The sequence below is a fragment of the Herpailurus yagouaroundi genome, unplaced genomic scaffold (assembly GCF_014898765.1).
Source record: "Herpailurus yagouaroundi ecotype Mexico unplaced genomic scaffold, PumYag 160, whole genome shotgun sequence".
In the NCBI taxonomy this organism is placed as follows: Eukaryota; Metazoa; Chordata; class Mammalia; order Carnivora; family Felidae; genus Herpailurus; species Herpailurus yagouaroundi.
The window spans coordinates 47,026,657-47,049,324 of NW_024412401.1; the positions used below are offsets into that span (position 1 = coordinate 47,026,657).

Below are 22,668 nucleotides of genomic sequence, written 5' to 3' on the forward strand. Positions count from 1 at the left end.
GTTTGGCTTCCTGCCGTCTTCACAAGACCTCATCAGAGAAAAGGAACAGCCCGAGCAGCCCAGACCTCTGCTCACCTGGAGTAAGATGTCTTCCCCACTCTGTTGTCAGAGAATCTCAAGCCTAGCAAAGAGGCAGAATGGCACAGTGACGGATCGCGCCGGAGGGCTCTAAAGCCAGACCGACAGACCGACCGGGATTCAAATGGTGACTCCACTGCTGACTAGCTGTGTGACCCGGGGCAAGGTATCTGACCTCCCCACATCCTCACGTTCCGCTCCACAAAACGGCGCTAACAAAGTACAGACCCCGCACAGTTATTGAAAAGTAAAGGAGAGAATGCTGAGGAAGCGGTTAGAAAAGTCTGGCACAGTGTGCCAACACTCAGCGAGCATCGGCTACCGTGATTACTGGATCTTCATCACCTCCTCCCCCGTCACCGCAGAAAGGCAAATCCTTCCACAGCCCGTGGTATGTGTTGAGCAGGCTTCTTCTACTGTCATTATGACCTCCCCATAAGTCTGTCTCAGATTTTAAGCTTCTAGATGGGAAAGAGAAATCGCCTCTATATTCTGCTATAATCTCCAAGCCTGATGCAAGTACAAATAATCGTATCTAGTCGTTGCTATGTGAGGTTTGTATCCTACCACTGAGTAACTAAAAGACAGAAGCAGCTGCCATATTTTAGAGCCAATTTTGTGTGAGCCACCATATAAGGTGTTTTACAGACCACATCTAATCCTGACAGCGACCTCGAGGCAGGTCTCTGGATCCCCATCTTCTAGATGAACAGTCTCGGGCCGTGGCTTACTCAAGAGTCATGCCCTGAGGACAGTGGAGACAGGCTCACAGCCCAATCCTCTAGCTCCCAAGCAACCCTGCCCCTTTCCACCTGACCACACTGAACCCATCCTCCATGTGTTCCTTGGGGACCCGTCTATGTGCCAAACTGAAGAAATTCTTCTTTTTAATCAAAATAATGCAGCTCACTTACACTACTGTCCATCTGCAAAGGACAAACGAATCTGTAACTTCGGTATCTTTCTACTACCAGACTTAAAAAAGAAAAAAAAACCCAACTATAGTTACTTCCAAGATTTGCTGTCAGGACACCATATTGGTATGAACTCTTTCATTATTTAAAGTGGATCTATAGCTGCCTGCAATGACAGATTAATTCTGTTTCTTCGGTAGCTAGGTGTTTGGCATCACGTTTGTGAGGTAACCACAAGCCTTTAGGGCGATAGCTGCTCACATCTTTAGCAATCTATAAGGGCTTCTCTAGAGGCCAGCACTTGCCGAGCGATGAAATATGACTCCATAAATCAGACGGCTGAAGTGGCACTTGTATACGTCACCATCTATCTTCGCGGCTTCCCTCTGAAGGGTAACAGGGTAAGAGCTCATCCCTCGGTATTGTGACCAGAGAAAGGACCATCAGAGTTGGCACTGACTAAGCATGTGCTACTTAAAACTGAAGACACACTAAGACTGGGGGAAAAAAAAGATCCTGCTGGTGTTAGCACGCCTCAGGCAGTGGTAGGAGCTTCAGCAACTCATCTTCAAAAGGCAGAGCGCCAGAGCTCTAGAAACCTGCAAAAATTGGCTAAGCCTGCAGTCTTCATTTCTTTAAGCTGAGCATCTTCAAAGTCTAGAATTCTAACTGTAGGGCACAGCAGCTGCCACTGCAGATCTGATCCTCTCCGCTTTTGGCAGCTCTCAACTTGAGATTCTAGCAAAAGAATTTTTCAAGTTGCTATTATTGCCTGTCATGGATTTATAAATATTGTGCACTATCTGCTGTGGCATGGCTCTCATGGGACGCGAGAGCATGCCAAATGCATAACAGAATGAAAAACAGTTTCTATTCTTCAAATAAATGCTAATTTTTTTTAACTGTGCTCACACGATGTGTTTGGTGACCAACTTCAATAGTACAGAATATGTATCAGAGAGGGGGGAAAAAAGCTGATTGTCTTTTCCAGCAGCATTCAGCTGCTACTTTCATTAAGCTTGTTTAATTAGATTCCAGATGCTAATTTGCAAGTCGATACCAGAGGGTGCAGGACAGTTTGCCTTTGAATCATCTCCCTGTGATGTGAGGGTCCTGCCGCACACCGCTACCCTTCAGCGGCCCTCGCACGCTCTTCTGACAATTAGTGCAAAGAGGGGACAGTATTGATCTTGACAGACTAAATATTAATCTTCTACCCGTTTTAATGAATTATAATCTTCAAGAGTTTAAATTTCTCACTGGGCAAAATGAAAACATTCCTTCTTACAAAGAAGTGGGATGGAAAGAAAACTAACCCAAGTTATCTGATGGATTCCTTTCATTCCTTCCCCGCCCTAAAATAAAATGTTTTTATTTCAGCAATTGTAACAATTTTCAAGATACATACCCTCACAAAGCTAACACCATTATTTCCAGGTATTTCAGTCAAATCCCTTATACTTAACTGGAAAATGGACTCAAAAGGCCACAGTGTGGTTATCACAATTTTTCCTGTCTAGCCAGCCTTGGGTAATAACCAGGATCAGGGGCTTAATTCTTATCCCAGCTTTAACAATAGAAAAAAAAAAAAAAATCTGGGGGAACGGCTCCGTGCAATTCATCATCACCAAAAAAACCTCTAACGTAACTGACCCCTTGTCATTAGGTCAACTCACACATTTCAAGATCCACTACCCTGCTAATACAGAGCAAATAAGCACCTTTGCTGATAAAAATAAAGCGGGAATTTATCACAAGCCATTCAATTTTTTCCTGCTTTCATTTCTATCACAGCTGAGTACTACGAACACCAAAGGTGAAGTTATCAAACCTCATCAGAGGAGGGTTAATCTGGGAACGATGAAGTAAAGCAGTTTTTGACACCTTTTCAACCACTCACTCAGCAAATGCTGGTCTAATGCCCACCATGCACCAGTTACCATGCTAGGTGTGAGGAAAGAGAAATGGAGAAGCACGGTTCCTGCCCTCAGAGGACTTCCAGACGAACAGCAAGGAGAAGGACGAGAGGACGAAAATCGCAAGACCACTAAAAGCAGTGTCGGGGTCACAACCGGGTTGGGGATTTTTTTTTTTTTAATTTTTTAAATGTTTGTTTATTTTTGAGAGAGACAGCGAGCACACAAGTGGGGCAGGGGCAGAGAGAAGGGGACAGAGAATTCAAAGTGGGCTCTGTGCTGACAGCAGCGAGCCCGACGTGGGGCTCAAACTCGGGAACTGTGAGATCATGACCTGAGCTGAAGTCAGACGCTCATCTGACCGAGCCACCCAGGTACCCTGAAGATTTTTAAAGACTCTACTTGTCCCTTAAACTCACATGGTTAGCTGACAGCTTCTGCGCAACCACGAACCAGGGCTTCTACCTGAGGCAAATCATCAGCTCAGATAACTTGAAACAGCAGAGGCCTGTCTTAGCCATTCATGAATCCCAGCTGGGTTTCATTGCTCTGCTTTTTGGCCTATAATTTCCCAATGAGCATCTGCCCTTTGCTCCATCTTTGTGTCGCCTGTGTACTTAATGGGGTGTTCGCTCTGTTGACTCTGCCCAACGCTGTATGTTATTTGAGAACTGTAGTAGTTATCTTCCTCCGTTATCTCAAACAAACGTTCAGCACTTTCCAGGTCGGAAGAAAAGAAAGTCCCCTCAATTTCCCAAGTGGTTTCTGATGACTCAGATTTTACTTTAGTGCAGGGTTATTCTGTCTCAACTCAACAAACACCTACTGAACATAAGAAGCTGAAGAACAGAGATGATTTCATGACCTCTGCCCTCAAGGATCTCCCCCTATCAAGGGCAAGTGAGGGAGATGTCCCTGAAAACAGCCATAAAACAATGGGACAGGTGTGTACAACGGAGGACAAGGACACAAATAAAGGAAGAAGCAACTGAGGGCATGCATTGCTGGCTGACACCAGCAGTGAAGATTCAATGACAAGCATGTACACCCTGTACTCAAAGAACAGCAAGCCGGGGTGCCTGGGTGGCTCACTCAGTTAAAACGTCTGACTTCGGCTCAGGGCATGATCTCCCAGTTCGTGGGTTCGAGGCCCGCGTCAGGCTCGGCGCTGACAGCTCAGAGCCTGGAGCCTGTTTCAGATTCTGTGTCTCCCTCTCTCTCTGCCCCTCCCCCACTCATGCTTGCGCTCGCTCTCTCAAAAATCAATAAACATTAAAAAAAAAAATTCAAAGAACAGCAAGCTGCCAAGATGGGCTGTGGTGGAGTGGAAATGTAGCCCTACATTTCCCAAAGTTTAATATTCATACCCCTGGGCTGACACACGATGGGTGATGCCATGAATACATTTTTAATTTCTATTAATAGTGTGCACTCACTTTCATGTGTTTTGGGGGGAAAAGTAACCAACACATCGAACCCAGGATTTCACAGATACAAACTATATTTAAAAACTAAATTTATATTAAAAAGGTGAACTGAAGTGGTTGTAGGGAAGAAGAGAAAGGGAACTGACAAGAAACGAAATGAATCACAAATGCCAAAACCTGGGGTGCCTGGGTAATGCAGTCGGTTAAGCATCCCAAACTCTTGATCTTGACTCAGGTCATGATCTCACGGTTCATGAGACTGAGCCCCGCATCGGGCTCGATGCTGACAGCGTGGAGCCTGCTTGGGATTCTTTCTCTACCTCTCTCTCTCTGACCCTCTCCTGCTCACACTCTCTCTCAAAATAAATAAATAAACCTTAACAACAAAAACCCAAATGCCAAAACCTCTCTGACTGTACACTTAATTAAGACCTGTGCATTTTATTACATGTAAATGGTAATGTCTCAATTTGTAAAACAGTGAATTCATTTTTAAAATATTTTTTAAGAAAAATAATAGCACAGGGGCACCTGGGTGGCTCAGTCAGTTAAGCATCCAACGTCAGCTCAGGTCATGATCTTGTGGTCTGTGAATTCAAGCCCCTCATCGGGCTCTGTGCTGACAGCTCAGATCCTGTGTCGCCTGCTTCAGATCCTGTGTCTCCCTCCCTCTCTCCCTCCCTCCCTCCCTCCCTCTCTCTCTCTCTCTCTGCCCCTCCCCCACTCACACTCTGTCTCTGCCTCTAAAAAAATAAATATTTAAATAATAACAGTAGTAGTACAGGTGGCACCTGGATATGGCAGAAACCTTAAATGTGATGTGCAAATGACAAGTTCAAGAAACAATGCTATCCCAGCCCTGTCCAACAGAAATAATGTGAACCACCTATGTAGTTTTATATTTTCTATTAGCTACATTTTAAAAAAAGTAACATTAGGTGAAATTAAGTTTTAGTAATTTGTTATTTAACCCAATATACTTAAAGTAGCACTGTTTCAATATGTAATCAATAGAATATTAATGAAATTTATTTTCCAATCTCTTCATACTAAGTCTTTGAAATCTGGTGTGTATTTTCCACTCAGTGTGTTCTCAAGTCAGACTAGCCACATTCAAATGCTCAGTAGCTATATGGGGTTGCTGGCTACCACGCTGGACCGTGTAGCAAAAGGCAATAAGAACACGAGGTTTTTGAGGAGACAGGGGCTTTCAGTCTACAAATACTATAGTCTAGGACCAGCACTGTCCGAGGCACAGGTCTGTAGTTTTAAAAAAGAAAAAAAGGAGAGGGGGGCTATGGAGTACCTCTTATTGATTTGTTTTGACAATAAAAAAGCCAAGAGTTTGTTCAATGAGTCTGGACTAAAAATGACTGTCTGGCAAAAAATACGTAATTATGCTAGCCTAAAATGGCCCCTTCCCTACGCGATTCTGTGCCGTGTAGAACGGCTACCGTCCTAGCAATCCACGTACACTCTGAGAGGCAGCAACGCTCTCCTGGGTCTCTGCGTGAGACATGTCCATAATCCTTTCTCATACTGGAAGGAAATAAGCGGATTTAGCCACCCGAGCCTGCAATCTCTAGACAGGCAAGAAAGAAAAGTCACGGAAGGCTTCTTGTCACGGAGACAGAAAGCCTTCCCGGAAAGAAGGAAAATAAAGTTGGGAAATCTGAAACCAAAATGTTTCCACGAGCTCTATGCAAACCAGAAATGACACCTTGCTGAATTCTTTCTCATAGCAAAGAAGTCACTAAAACTCATCCTCTCAACCTTGACTGGCAGTCTCAGCCTCTGCTGAAACCACATCACATAATCTCCATCAAAACAAAGCAAGGTGGCCAGCAGTCAGCTGCTCAGTCTCTATAATAAATTCTCTTGGTATCTGTTAACGTCCCGTTAGAGTAAATACTATCCACAGACAGTTGTTATACTATTATTTGCTTTCTATTTACATTTAAACCCACTTCACTGGGGAAACAGGTTACTACCTTCTTCACAATGAAGTGATTCTGTTCACTGTCCATCTGTGTCAAGTTTCAACAACTTCAGTGAACAAAACCAGTCACCTGAAATTGGGAAATTAATTAATCAATCTGAAATGGGAATCTGGTCAGGCTGTTTGAAGGTCTCATAGCTAATACAGAACACTAAGTGGTCTGAGATGCATACAAAATTGATCTAAGGAACACATTCTTCAGACTGATAATAGCACAAATTTTATTGAAGGGATGACCACATTTCCCTTTACTTCCTCGAATCACATCAATATTAAATTCATGGCCTTTGAATCACTTCAAATCCAAACTCTAAATAATGTAAAATTACTTTAGCAGAGGGTTAAAGTCACTTTTAATACACCTCATGCTTTCAACTTTTTCTGCGGTTCCCATTTTTCTCTAACATATGGAGGTTCCAATCAATTGGAAATAGACAAAGCTTTCAAGAAAATTTGAAAAGATTAATGTGGTTTAAAGGAGGGCTTGACATTACTGAGGTGATTTTCTAAACAAAAATCATCAGAGTCTTTCTCCCCATACCTTCGTTAGTTCTAATAGATTCGTGAAGCCTCAGGAACTCCTCTCCTTTAGTCTGGAGACTGGGAGACCTTTTTTTCTTTTTCTTTTTAAGTGACCTAGTACATCTTATTTTTTCTCAGTACTTAAGAACCCCAAACAGAAAATAATGCTGATCTGGGAATAAATTTTCACATTGAGAAATGAGAACAGAATCCTAATCTCATTTATAGTTGATACTTAGACCTGCTTACTATCCTTAATTGGCGCAAGACTCTATTATCTTTACTACGAAACACCTAGCTAAATCCTATCTTTAGTCATTATGTTTCAATTCCAGCAGATGTCCAACAAAGGGGAGAAATCTAGCGATCTGTGACGAAGTCACTTGTGTGTGCTAACGTCACGTACCAAGGGCAACAAGGCTTCTGGCAGGAGACCCCTGTCCTGCTTGGGCAGCATCCATAACCCTACATCCTCTGGCTCTCAGGGCACTTGGCCCAAACCTAAAGGGCAGAGAGAGAGCTTCAGGGTTCCGATGACAGCTGGTGCTCTGATGACAATGAGCTGGTGGAAAAATCAAAAAGTTTTAACATGCAATCTTCTCCGAAGATGATGAGGCATAAAGCATTGTCAAAAAAGCAACTCCCAGAGACATCTTCTGGTATCTAAAGAAAACAATATCGCGAAGGCAGAAACGGCAGATGCCTACCTATTAAAGAAGAGGGTATAAAGAGCCTACTAAATTGTCGAAAACAAGTTGCTACTCCCTATCACAAAATTAACAACTATCAACAGACCAAGAGCAGGTAGTGAAGGCTGCCTTCAGGACCTCTGTGCCCACAAGCTGGCTGAGGGGCAGGGACAAAGCACAGTGGAGGAATGATGCGGTCCCATGCACACAAGCATATGGAACACTCCTTCGAAAGGGACAATGGAAGACCTGTGGGTTTGTTCTTGGAGGTCTGGGAGACAGGGAAGTTGCTTAATGGTGGGTACATCTATCACTAAGGGAGACAGGTGGAATGCCATTCAGAAGGTACCACCCTCCCCCACCACCAAAGAAAATATAATACGGAACCTCCTAAAAATATATTAGAGACACTAGAGCCTGATCACCCTCTGAGCATGGTCCACTACACACGCGATCTTGTCCCCATCTTCTGCCAGATGCAGAACCATCTATAGGGACTTTTTAAGCGGCCTCCATTTTCAGACCAGGTCTGTGTGACATGCAAAGATATACACAGTTTCTCTGTTCTCGGTGAGAAGACAAACAAACAAACAAACAAAAAAACTTGTCATTTTAAGATACCGTGACACAGAAAGCTGAGTGCACACAAAAACATTCCACGGTGCAGCAGCACCTACAGCCAAGAAGACTCCCGGACAGCCCAGAGGCCAGAGCAAATAGCTGAGGGGTGCTGGCTCCCCAAGCCTGAGGGAGGGCACGGCAGGGCCACTCCAAAACGAGGCTCTCGCAACCAACCTGTCTTCTCAGCAAATATGCTTATCTGCGCCGAAGAGCGTTCCAGCTAACAGCAGTGCTATAGGAGCTCTGGAGGAATTGGCAATCGATCTGTAAATGTCCAACATACAACTGGAAAAACACGTGAAAGAGAAGAAAACTGCAGGGACCGACATACCTCCATATCTGGCCTAAACTTATCTTCAAACACAGCCATTGCTGCCAAGGAACCAGAACCTGAAAGAAAAAAGATGCATTTTTAGTGTATTTACCAACTCCCAGCTTCTCCATGTCGAGTTTACTTTGGGGCAGCAAAAATGGCAAAATACACCCGGCGTCCCACTCAAGCGCGGTGTAAATATTAATCCTACAGGGCCACATAAACCAGGTAAACAATGCTCTTCAAAAGCTTGAAGTCACACTTACCACTATCTCGGGTAAACCCGCAACTGGCCCAACATCCACCACTGACAGGAGTAATTGTAAATTATTCACAATAAAACGCTGAAGCATGAAAATGAGGTTATGGGGAATTTGTATTTTTTCAAAAAAGTGAATGGCACATAATTTCATACATCCTACGCTGTTGAGACCTGTGCTCCACAACTGTGCCTTGGCAGGCTGCTGGGTACAGCGCTAAATACCAGGCCAGTTAGAAAGAATAGATTGTTTTAATGAGCTGGCCCTGGTAGAGTCACCTTGACACGCAGGGAAGAAACCACAGCACCGGCAATGGTAATAGGCCCGCGAGCCGCAGCCACCAGGTTATTCCGGCTTCAACTGTAAAACACTTTATTATGTGGCATTTATTTGGAGCTATTATTTTTAGTTCGCACTTTGAAGAGTAACAGCTGAGTAGACAAAATGACAGACAAAGAAACAAAAATTTATTATCACAATAGCAAATGGCTGAAAGGTTATGCTGCATAGATATTAACAGACAGCAAATTCTCCCTACAAAAGTAGGATATAAAGGCATTACAAATAAGCGTGGGCCCCCTTTGAATGAATGTAAAAGGCAGCTCAGCACTATTTGAAAATTTAAACTTGCTTTGTTCAGAAACCAGAGAATCTTTAGAAAACCATCATCTTGTCTTTACAGAGTCCTGGCAATATTTCAGGATACTGTACTTTTGGAGAGAGGATAGAGTTGCCCACAATTTTTTACTCCAATTAGAAGATTTTTTTGGCATTTATTACTTTTTAACTTGTTTTGCATAACACTATCTATTTAGCTGGGTCACAGAGAAAACCATATTTTCTATTTAAAATGATTTGTGTACATCGCTTGACCACCTCAATGGTTTTAGCAAAGGAAAAAGGCAGCGATTAAACAGTTTCAAATGAGGTGTCCTGCTGATTTTATCAAGTCTGCTGAATGTATAATGAAAAAGGAGAAGCTGACAGCCACGCTGCATTGAGAAAATACAGACTACCTTATCTGAACCATTTAAGGAGGTCCAATTATAGATCAAATTTAAAGGGTAGAAACAGCAGATTTACAGACACAAATCAACGAACATGGTAATCCCGATGAATATGACAGATACTCCTGTTATGGAATATTGCTGTGGTTGAGGATCATTACCTTCCCAGCACCGGATACATCACATCTAAAGCAGTAGGAAGCGTCAAGTGTAGACCGGTATTACAAGCAATGACTATTCATTTAGGCTTGGGAGCAAAAGGCAACCCCATTCTCCCCTCTTACCATTTTTTTTCTCCTTAAAAAAAAAAGGGGGGGGGATCTAAAGAGATATTAAAAGCCCTTTGGAAAGGAGAGAAATTAAACAGCTATAAAACCAGTGCATCCAAATAAAACCAGCAGATAAGCAAGAGCAAATTCACCAAAGCCAAGCCTCTGAATTTCGTTAATAAACATGTCCTTGAAAACCTGAAAATAGAGTCAAAGTCCACCAACGTTCTGTGAGTCACTCGTTTACTCTGAGATTCAGGGATCAAGAAGAAAAAGTAACTCCAGTTTTAAGGCCCAGGTGAGAGCCAGTCTTGGACTTCAGTAAAAAGACAAGCTGGTTCTGTGCGGAAAACAGAGGCCAGCTCTCATGAAGAAACAAGAAAACTGCAAATAAGAAAATCTCGGAAGAAAACATTTCTAGACACCAAATGTGCCCAAGAGCAGCCTTGACTAATCCAATCTGGCTCAAGCATCTCCCTCTGAAGAGCTACAGGTAAATGTACCAGAGGCCTGAAATAAACGTTAGGACAAGACAGGGAAGGGCAGGGAAACTAAAAGCTAACAACTTTGTGGAAAACTGTAATCAATTACTGTATAAGAGAAAACTAAGCTTAAGCTTACCTTAAAAGACATTTTTCCTTAAAAATTACCAGCCCTGTTCTTTTTCTCTCAGGTCACCCTTTCTTTGGCAGTTCACCATAATAAACAGGTTAATTTTACTCTAATTTTTCCTGGGCACATATATTTCCTTCTGTTTAGCTTCATCTAATATTTTAAAGAATGAAAAGTACTTTCCTCTCAATGTAATAATTCTTCCCTTATCAAAAATATTATTTTTCCTGTTAGGGAACAATGCTGCAGGCAAAATTTCTATAAGCAGAAATTATGTACTATGTCTAAACTGTTGCCCAAAAAAGAGTCTCTTCAGTGTGGGGATGCATCTCACATTATCAGAGAGGATGACTTTTTTTTCAAGAGCTGGAAGCTGCAGGTGAGGTCAATGTAGAAAGGACACGGGGGTATTTATCCCGCTGTATTTCCACTTCCCCTTTCACACCACGCCCCCAACACACACACTCCAACCTACAGAGCACAGGCATGGTATGGAGAAGTCTTCTGGAAGGCAGACTTGCTAAACTGCCTGATTCTGCTGCTCCGGAGATCAAAGATAAGCAGACTCCAAATAAACTTGAAAAGAAAGGGAAATTCAACATTAAAAACAATTTCTAAATCACTTGCAAATTAGCTCCTGCTCCCAGCTTTTTAGGAAAGGAGGACTCTGGCGCCCCCTTTTCAGAAATCCGTGGAAGCGCTGGGAGACGGAGAGCCGTGGACTTTTTGTCAACAGGTTTCTAGGAAACCCTGAACGTGTGTCGGCTATTTAGAAAACTGAAGTCAGAATTTCAAAAATGACTGCAATTGCCCAAAGTGGCCAGAGAACAAGATGCAAATCCTCACATAATTTCAAGGCAATGCAACTGGGGGAAGGAACGGAAGCTGGCCATTCAAAAGAAAAAACAGATGGTAAACTCCAGGAGACCAGTATTCTTTAATAATTTCACTCAGGTTTCCTAGATCTTGCTTCCATGCCACTTAAAACTATATACAGTACATCACCTAATGCCACACTAGTATAGCAGCCACGGACCGACAAAATGTTTAAATATTATATCCCATTTTTAAGCCACAGTAATGCCCTGATACATTCCATTATTTCAGCATCAACCTACCCAAACGTGGCACTTTCAAATCCAAAACCAAGGCAAACGATCTTCTAAGGAGCATTTACACTGGTTTTCTATTCCAAAACCAAGGTCACCTTAGACAATTAGTCAGAAGTACCTGGCTTCCCGTTCAGGAATGCATGAACAGAAAGGCCAGGAGACGAGGGCCTCTGCTTCAGACGGCAGGCATGTCAGGTGAAGGAAACACAGGTCAGAGGGAGGATGCTTTTCACAAATGCAGGATGGGCTCAAGGAGCAAGAGGTGTGAGGCCTGACCTCAAAGAGCTTATCTCACAGCAGGGAGGAGAAGGCAGCCAAGGAGGAAGAAACCAGGGCACACTGAGCACCCGCCATGGGCTACGCATCACGTCATGCCATTCAGTCACCCCACTAAAGCGGTAAAGCTTCTTGTCTGGCATTACAGAATAAACACACGGCAGGACTCTGTCTCAGGCGTGACCTGAGGCAGTCACCCTCTCCTACCACAACTGGCCAGAGCAGACGTGCATGACCTTCCACGATCGGGTCTCTGTCTCCCTCGACCCCCTCCTCAGCCCTGACACATACACTTGACATCCCACCAACATAAAACTGATAGTAATTTCCTAAATTATACCACTTGAAGTCAATCCCACCTTGGCACATGCTATGCCCTTTGCCCCCTTGACGGTCTACAGGATTCCTAGTCACTTTTCAAACTCCAGCTGAGAGACTGCTTCTTCCCACAAGCTTTCCCTGACCAACCCCCACCACGAGGGTTCGTATCTGCACCCCCATCCCTAGCAGTCTCAGGCACACAGCAAGCACTAAATAGAATCTGCTGAATTAAGCCAGGCTGATTTGAGGACACCTGTCCAAATGAAGGAGCTGGGGAAAACTCTGAGCTGGCCCTGAAGGAGTGATGATAGCAATAAATGCCTTGATAAAGTGGAAAAGACATTTATTGCCTAATTTACCATACTGGGGTGACTATAAGACAAACTCAGATGTGAAGCAAGTTCAGTGTTCAAAAGGAAAAAAAGGCTTTAAACCCACAAAACCAGGTCATATTATATGTCCTGGTCTGGTCCAAACCTCTGTGATACCACAGGGGTAAAATGCCTTCCGTGGGCTCCCGCATTTTACTAGACAGCCCGTCTCATGCGTAGTCTCCATGTAGCTGCTCCTTAGCAACCTCCACCAAGGCTGCCTTTTGCAGCCCACCCACAGTTGCTGAGTAGCCAGTGTTGCTTCCAGAACGAAGCTCTTTAAAACAGAAAAAACGAGGGGCGCCTGGGTGGCTCAGTCGGTTAGGCGGCCGACTTCGGCTCAGGTCATGATCTCGCGGTCCATGAGTTCGAGCCCCGCGTCGGGCTCTGTGCTGACAGCTCAGAGCCTGGAGCCTGTTTCAGATTCTGTGTCTCCTTCCCTCTGACCCTCCCCCGTTCATGCTCTGTCTCTCTCTGTCTCAAAAATAAATAAACGTTAAAAAAAAAAATTAAAAAAAAACAAAACAGAAAAACGAGGTGCGATCAGTGACCAGCTTTTAGAAAGACGATGGTGCGGGGCACCTGGGTGGCTCAGTTGGTTAGGCATCCGACTCTTGACAGCGACTGAAGTCATGATCTTGCGGTCGTAAGATTGAGCCCCGCTTCGGGCTCTGTGCGGACAAGCAGGAGTCTACTTGGGATTCTCTCTCTCCCCCCTCTCTCTCCAAATAAATAAATAATAAATAATAAAAGAAAGAAAGAAAGAAAAAGAAAAGAGAATGGTGCAAGACATAGTGGTGGCTCCCTATCCACTGACTCACCTCCTGCACCCACCGTATGTCCCTAGTTCACCTCCCACCTCCTCCCTGCTCAACCCCTTGGGACTCCCAAACCACCCAGCAGCCAAGCTGTGGAGACAGGGATGGGGGAAGGATACAGAATGCAGCCCTCTTCTGCCTGAGGGGGCCAGGAACTGCCCTGCGCTCCCTGATCCACTGCAGCCACCAGGTGGGTACCACTGCACCCTGGCTGCTCCTGTTTGGTGGCCATTAAAAGAATTCCTCCCACAACAGATACCCTGTGGGGTCCCGGAAAGCAAGTCTGCTCCCCATCTCTGACTGTCGGGGCCTAACCCGCTTCAAGATGACAGTGGGGGCCATCCACACTGCTAACCTCCAGGAGAAGGGGGTCCCAGGCAAAAATGCCAAGGGGCCACACCTCCAGCCAATCTTTTAAAATGAAGTATCTGCTCTTATTAACAGCAGGCCACTGGTTTGGGGGCGGGGGGGGGGGGACCAACCTCTGTAAACAATGTAAAATATAGGCTGTGAAACTCAGGAAAATATATGCAACATGTAGGGCATCAATAAATAAAAAGGGCTCACAGATAAAGAACACCAATATGCCAACAGAAAAAAGGACACAGCAGTTGACAAAAAAAGAAAAAATGTGACAGGCCTGTACATTTAGAAACACTGTTCAAGTTCACTAGTAATCAAAGAAATATGAATTTAAATTAAATAATCATTTTTTGACTTTTACATTTAACAAAGATTAAAAAAATAATACCCAGGGCTGACAAAGGTGTTGTGAAACAGGCAAATCTAACACACTCGTAGAAGCAAAAATGAATAGAATTTTTTTATCAGGCAACTTAGAAACATCAATCAGAAAGGATAAAGTTATACATCTCCACCAGCAATTCCACTGCTAGAGTTATTTTAAAGAAATATATGGATAAGTACCCAAACTATGTATATAAAAAGATCACTGTTTAGATTAGCAGAACAAAAAACAAAACAAAACACTAGAGGTAAACAATCAGACAATAGGAAAAAATACACAATATTATGTATACAGTCATTAACACAATATTTTTTTGGCAATAAGAAGATGTCCATGATAAAATATTCAAGAGGGGAAAAACATGTTCCAAAGCAATGTTAACACAGAAGCTTCTATGACACATACTACACAAATCTAGAAAAATATAAGTCAAAATATTATGCTTATATCTGAGTGATACTATTTTGTTTACTCACATTTTTTTTTTTATTTTTCTTCAAAAGACCAGACATTACTTACAATTTTTTTAAGGTATAAACTTGGAGAAAGTAAGAATTTGACATGGTACAGAGATGGAAAAAGCAAAAAGCAAAAGCAAAAACCCCAAGATCTTGCCAGCTGTCACCATCATGCTAAGAGCAGCAGCATGCAGCTGATTCCTGAAATTTGTGTCCAGGGGCCTGAAGGTCAATCCATGCAGGAGTCAATACTTCCAAGGAACGACAGCAATCAATCATCTCAAACAAATATACACACCGTGTCTACCACCGTCCTGAGGAGGGCCTCCTTAGTACGGCCTTCAAGGTAAAAGCATCTTTATCATGAAGTCCTCTGAGCAGATCAGCCCCAAGCCAGCTCCCACTTATCCAGAAGTCTACACTGTGGCACACAAATCACTAAACAGACCACAATAACACAGTACACATAGTGTTTAAAAAATTTCAAAGCACAGTCCCGTTGGTTTTGTCTGCTCTTCAGACATGGCAGATCGTAGTCATCCCATCTTACAAAAGGGGAGACAGAACCTAGGAGGTGAGGAACTTGCCCACATCACATAACCAATCTGATCAGCAAATCTGGGATTTTGAACCCAGATCGTTCTGATGCTCCTTCCATTCCACCACGTGGCCTCTTACGTAGCAAAACCAAACGCGTGAAATCGAGATTAACAAGTAAGCCTGGAAACAGCTATATTTTCTTAGCTCCCCACTGCAAAAAAAGCATGCTTTCTAAATTGCTTTTTCTTCGTATTTCAGCAGAATGATTAGCACACATCTGGGTATGGTTAATTTGTGTAGTTTTGCTTGGAAATTCAAATGGGATTGAAATTTTAGTTAAATGTTTTAAATGATTAAACAGATGCTGTTCACTGTTTAGCAATGCCACTCAAGAACCTGTTCTATTTATTTTAAAACAAGCCCATTCAAAAAAATTTGTTTAATAAAAAGAACAATGAAATTAGTCTCCATTTTCTAAAACCTCTGAAGGTATTTCTGATCTTAGCTTATCAGCATCAGTGCTTCAGTGAGTGCGACCTTCACTTTTTCAGAAGGAATTCAGGACAAAATAGGAAGGGTATCAAGAAAATTTTACTATCGATCACTTTTACCTGTTCTGTATATTCAAAAACACCTGAACTGATAGAGCTTGAGGGCAGAAGAATTTTGTTAAAAAGCCATGAGATGTTATTTTCATAGTGTTCTTTAAAGCACGAAATCAAACTCAGCAATTCTAGAATCTATGTTTTTAGACATGCTGAAGAAATTAAAGACTGAAAGAATTTTCTAAAACCCAATGCTCTAAGTCCAACTCTTAGAAGGAACTGAAAGCCAGCAGGCAGAATTTGCTTTTTTCTAAGAAGGTCTATGCTCACAAAATCCCAGACGGGAAAAGGGGAAAGCATTTACTGAGAGCCTTTTAGGTCCCAGACTCTGAACTCAAGCGATGTAGGCATTTCCTCTCTTTACAGGCAAGGAAACAGGCTCAACTAGCAAAAGCAATACAGTCAATAAGAAGTGGAGCCAAGATTCAAGCCCAGGTCTCGTGGCTCCACGTTTCAGAAGGGCGACTTCCCCTCCTTCCTTCAAACAAACCATCCCAGGAGCCCGCCAGGCAGCGGGATCAGAGGGCACACTGCTGTGCAGGAGGGGGCACAATTCCGGCACTTCACCGTCTGCCCCAGCACATCACTGAGGCGCTGAGAGCCCCGCCCCGCAAGGCGGCCAAGCTGCTCCAGGACGCACCATCACTCCGAGCCCAGTGCGACTGTCGCCCGAAAGCTGCAAGTATGGCAGCCACGCAGCCCTGGCCTTAGCTTCCACCCCCGTACAACGGAGAGGACGGCAGAATGGATCTTCCTCACTGCGTGGCTGGGAAGCTTGAAGGACACAAAGCAGAAGGCCTGGCACTCAGGAAAAGCCCAATAAAAACTAGCTATTGTAATTACTCTAAGACAAAGTCCCCGTCCTCCAGGAGCTATTTTATATAATCATCCTCAACAAGTTCCAGGGTTGGCAGTTTTAATGGAAACAGAGGTCTTCAAAATTTCTTTTCTCAAAGTCATGAAGTTCTGACAGGCAGCCGGAAATGGATTTCTACTGCTTTTCCCCCAAATCAATTTAACCAGAGCTTTTCAGGAAAAAAGCTGCTCCTTCTGCTAAGGAGCGGTCTGTTTTAAGTGCCCAAGGACCTGTTTGCCACCGTGGCCTGCCAAGGTGTAAGATGTATGCAGCGATAAGAGAGTAACACACAGAACATTCTAATCCATCAGTGTCAGATCTCCCAGACAGAGTGCTTACTCACACTTGCTCATTGTTTGTCAACTGGCTACTCGTCCCGGGTAAAATTCGGTGCTTTCCGCAGACCCATGGGTTGGGATCATTTTTCACTCCGTTCCTGTCTACAAGGACTAGTCTCCCGGTGTTACTGCCTGCTCTGGAGGCCAACACTGCCAATGTATGAAGAGCTGATTTATGAATATAAATCAATGCTGGCGCTAGGGGACCACATTCAGCCACTAGAGAGCAGTGGAGCACCTCACATTGCTTGGGAAAACCCAAGACACCGACTTGAAATGGTTTAATTGTATGCGTGCATTTCATTATAAGTCCTGGCCAAAAGCTTCCAGGCGAGGCAGGCCAAGCAATCAGACAATCTTGCATGGGTTGCTGAAATCCAGATTTGTCCTTTGTCAGCATAAACAGTTTAATTTGATGTTTTCACTCCTGAGTAAGCACTGAGTATTACATTTAAACCCCTCGTGAGGGGAAAGAATGCTTCCTTTTCATCAGCAAATGTACCTCAATGTCAAAGAGTCTACCTTTTATTCCCAATGAATAAAAAAAAAAAAAAAATTATTCCATTTAATATGCTTAGAAATAGATTTTTAAAGCATCCAACGACATTTTCACTCAAAAACTAATGTCCCAAAAAAATGCAGTTCCTTTTCTAGATATAGTCAAAAAGGAGTTAAATTTTACTCTAAGTAAGTAATTTAAAATGCCACTTGAAGGAAACAGGGACGTTTTTTTATAACTGCAACTGCAACATCTCACTGACCTGACAGGCTAAAAACACGAATTCTTAAGACTAAAATCAGGGCATCCAGGCCTCAAAAGTGAATGTTTCATTAATGTATTTTTAAGAAACGCCACGGTATGAGGATGGAAACGGTTCTCCTTCCAACAGAGGAGCCACCTAACCCTATGCTTCGGGGATAAGACGGAGGATGAAATCCTCGTAAAACAGGCCTCTCTCACTCAGTCTCCCGCAGCACTAGGCCACCCCAGGACACCGAAGCTCACTCAGCACCGTGGGCGCGGGGCACCCACTCCTCCCTCCTGCTGGAGGAGCTCAAGGCAGTCCGAACGGACAGGTCTTTCACAGGCATCCTTCACTCTGGTCCACGTTTCAAAACAACTTCCCAAATTACAGGTTGTCCCACTTTGCAGGCCTTTCTCAAGTTTTCATGTCCCTCAGACCCTCAAGGACCAAGGACCACAGAGTTTAATAATTTGTAAGACACACCCGGCCTGAATCACCAGGAAAGGTTTATCTGGTCCACAGAGCCTGTGCGCAAATAAGAAATCCTACAGGGTGGAAAAATGCGCAAAGCACGGTTACATGTATTTTCTCACTTAGTCCATCTGGGGACGAGCTGGTTTTACCTCCATTTTATAGACTGAAAAAAACTAAGTCCAGACAAGTGAAGGAACCTACCCAAAGTCACACAGCTAGTCATGACAGATACGGCTGACAGCAAATCCCTGCTCTAATGAACTCCACAGTGAAAAGTGTTCCGATGCATAAAATGACTTTCCGCTTAGTCTGTCTCGTAAGTAAAAGACCATCGAACACTAGGTTATAAGAGAATGAAGGCCCTTTCCTGTAGCAGGGCCAATTCTGGCCCACTTCTGAAACAAGAGCAGGTAAAGATGAATTAGTTAGCCTCACTCTCTCTGCAGCAGGGTTTAAAGCAAAGAAATTAAAACTCCAAGGGCTGCATTTCACTGCTCTGAAGAGTACTGCCGGCAAGGGCTTTGACTTGGGGGTAGACGAAGGACTGAACTCAAGTCAGAAAAGACTTTGACGGTAAAATGTCAGAGCAGGAAAAAAAAACAGGTGGAATAGCACCCTATGTATTAATTCAATTTTACCTAGAGGAGACATTAAATATTTTTTTACACGGAACCAAGAACAAAGTCCACTTTAATTAGAAAAGATTAAGAGCTGTGGAGGGCTGGCTAGATAACATCCCCTGCAACAACATGATGAATTTTAGAAGTAAACATTTTTCTCTTTTTCTTACATAACGGCACCATCTATTGGCTTCATATACCACCTTCACAGTAACCAGGAATCAAGATGCATGATCCCACTTCCGTGAATCTTTGGTTTCCAGTGGTTTCGTTTCCTGGTATTCCACAGCAGCACAAATGTTAAAATATAAAATCCATGCATTGTACATTTTAAATCCTCTGAAATGCACCGTACTTAATCGAAGGAAAACTGCCAGAGAAATCTTAGCGTACAGAACTGCACACAGGGAATGTATTAGCACTAAAATAATCAAGATATCGCGCACTGAACACCTTCCCTGGGCTACGAAGAATGTTTTATGTATGGTTTCCCATGGGAGAGCTCCTCTAACCCCCATTCTACAGATGAAATCAATGCTCATGGTCAAAAGCTAGTAAATGTCGGACTTAGATCTGAACCCAACTGGACTCCCACACTACCTCGAAAAACAATGTCAAGAGCACCAGATGCACAGAAAAATACATGGTTTCTTACAGAGTGTTCACACACAACGTGACACTGCAGCATCCCCATAACCCTGGGACCTTCCCAAGTCAAAAAAAAAAAAAAAAAAAGTTTCTTTTTTGAAATGAGGGACTTGGGGTTCAGAAAGGTTAGGTGAGCAGCCCTGGACAAGGAGGACTAGCACTGAGCCAGGGGCTCCGCCTTTCTCTAGGATTCTAGGTTATGCCTCAGGTGGTTTACAGAAATGCTGCTCTGAGAAGTCCCTAGCTGTCTGACAAAGCCCCCAACAGCATGGGGTGCCGTCCACTGCAGAGCCCCTGACCTGCGGAAAGCAGGGTCTGAGCATCAGTCTAGGACTGACAGAGACTCATGGTTGTGGAACCCCTACACAGTCACTCAGCCCACACTATTAGGAAAAGACTCCCCAGCAATGCTGGAGCCATGAAGTCCACATGGCCTCCGAAACGACTTTTACGTAGGCCTATGAACCACATGCGGTGATGCTCAGTCCACACCTGATTTAAGAGTTGAAAATGAACATAGAAGCAACAACTGCTGGGGCACCTGGGTGGCTCAGTTGGTTAAGTATCCCACTACGACTCAGGCCATGATCTCACAGTTTGTGAGTTCGGGCCCCACATCAGGCTCCATGCTGACAGTGTGGAGCTCGCTTGGGATTCTCTCTCTCATTCTCTCTATCTCTCTGCCCCTCCCTCACTCGCACTTTCTCTCACTCTCAAAATAAACAAAGTTTAAAAATTTTAAAAAGTAGGGGCACCTGGGTGGCTCAGTCGGTTGAGCGTCCGACTTCGGCTCAGGTCGTGACCTCGCGGTTTTTGAGTTCGAGCCCCGCGTCGGGCTCTGTGCTGACAGCTCAGAGCCTGCAGCCTGCTTCAGATTCTGTGCCTCCACCTCTCTCTGCCCCTCCCATGCTCATGCTCTCTCAATAATAAATAAACGTTAAGAAGAAAAAAAAAATTCTTTTTAATAAAAAAAATTAAAAAAGAAGAAACATTTGTCATCTTGCAGTGCACTAATTTGATCCAGAGCAGGAAAATTTTCAAAATCAAGTCATGCGGAGATATCAAAATGTCTGCACAAAGGTTGCACTTTAGTGTAAAAATACGGAGAAAATGGCAGGTCTGAATTCCCTACTGATGTTCCAACTTAATTCTAAGACTCGCTTTTTTTGCCCACAAGGTGAGACATCCAGTACGTTTACTACCCTGTCCCAAATCTTTTTAATTGCTAGGGGGCTCTGTAAACTGGGGCTTGAGAGGTACATTCCAGTAATTAGGAAATCCTACAACCAGTTTACCTAGAGATCAAATTTTACCTGGATGGCCTTGGCAGTGACCCCAAGTCTTCCCTAATGGTGCATACCAATGTTTATTCCTTAAGTTAGTATTCCTAAATTGTCCAAGGGCCTCATTTCCAGGAATGTCATGCTTGAAATTGTATTCATATTAATTCTTATGTGAATAAGTGGGCAAAAATAAAAATTTTATATACCTTGCCAATGCCGCTACAAGGAACACTGCCAAACTAATAGCAAAAGATGGTCCCCAAGCTTCTCCTGACACTACTTCAGTTTGCCTAATAAAGAAAAGCTGGCAAGTTAAAAGAAAAAGCTAATTAATCTGAGAATTAAAAGAGCCCCCATTTTGTCTATAAAATAATATACAACCCAAACCCTTTTCCCTTTCTTAATAAAGAAAAATCAAAGAATCCTGCCTGGCTTTCAACAATCACACTAATCAGTCACCTGCAGTCTCTTGCAAATTATTCTCTTAAAAAAGATAATAATTAAACAAAACCTAAGGGGCCCTCTCCTTTGAGAATGCACCAAATCACATTTGGTCTGGACCACATGCCACACACCATTCACAGCAACAATACGGCCAAGGGAGAAAAGTCACAGAGGCTGGGGTCCCCATCCCAGTTCACGCACACCCGGGCTGTCTGCCGTGAGCACACCTCTCTGAGCCTCGATTTCTGCACCTGTGAGACAGGGACGATCGTAGCCGCTTCACAATGTTGCAAAGATTCAATCAGTAAAGCATCTCACGACAGCTGCCGGCAATGCAACGGGTAAGCTGCTGACTGAACGTTGCTGTCATTACGGTCAACATCACGTCCACAAGAGGTTTTAGGACAGAAGCTGTCCAAGGGCCACACCACAAGGAACTGGATACATTCTTCTCCCAAGTAAGTCCTGAGGAAAGCAAGACCTCAGAGAGGAGCTCCTGGACTCCATGCTCACTAAGCTGTGCCAACATGTTAAAGATGCACAAGACAAGACAGGTGTCTTCTATTCCATGTAAATTAAGAGTAGCCTTCAGGCACCTGGCTAGTGGCCAATGCAAGCCCATGGGTAGACAAAATTTAGACACCCTTGTCTTACGGGTAATTTGGAGCTTCCAGCTCTTACTGTCAAATCATTCAGGGAAAAAAAAAAAAAAGAAGATTAATTACAAAGTTTTGTTATTTCTCGTAATAAAAAACTCGTAACTTAACTAAAACATGGGAATTTCCATGAAATATTCATTTTCTCACTTAAGCTACACTTAGGAAAAGCCTCAGTTCCACAGTGGATGCTAATGCTGCATGGGACATCTCGTTCAGGAAGGCCTTCTATTGTGTCTGTAGTTTGACGTTTGGTTTATAGCTCACCCCCAATAACAACAGGTTTGAACCGTATGGGTCCACTTAGGCATGCATTTTTTTCTGATACAGGGCAGCACTTTAAATGTATTTTCTCTTCTTTAGGATTTTCTTAATAACATTTTCTCCAGCTTACTCTATCAAAAGAACACAGTACATAATACATACAAAATATGTGTTACTGGACTGTTTACGTTATCAGCAAGGCTACCCAGTCACCAATAGGCTACTATGTACTTAAGTGTTGAGGGAGTCAAAAGTTACACACGAATTTTTCAGGGGCACCTCAGTGGCTCAATCAGTTAAGCTGAGGTCACGATCCCACAGTTCATGAGTTCAAGTCCTGTGTCGGGCTCCACACTGATGGCGTGGAGCCTGCTTGGGATTCTCTCACTCCCTCTCTCTCTGACGCAATCAACAAACATTAAAAACAAAAGTTGCATGCAAATTTTTCAACTGTGCCGGGGGG

At 43.5% G+C, this 22,668-nt stretch overlaps 1 protein-coding gene across 2 annotated transcripts in view; it reads right to left on the reverse strand.

The window, feature by feature from the left end:
• The window catches only part of PSMB7 (proteasome 20S subunit beta 7), a 59,655-nt gene that overhangs the window by 20,884 nt on the left and 16,103 nt on the right, over nucleotides 1–22,668 (reverse strand). For both annotated transcript variants that reach the window (XM_040482286.1, XM_040482285.1), the window contains exon 6: nucleotides 8,498–8,556. In XM_040482286.1, coding sequence (XP_040338220.1) covers nucleotides 8,498–8,556 — 59 coding nt within the window. The remainder of the gene's footprint in view (nucleotides 1–8,497; nucleotides 8,557–22,668) is intronic.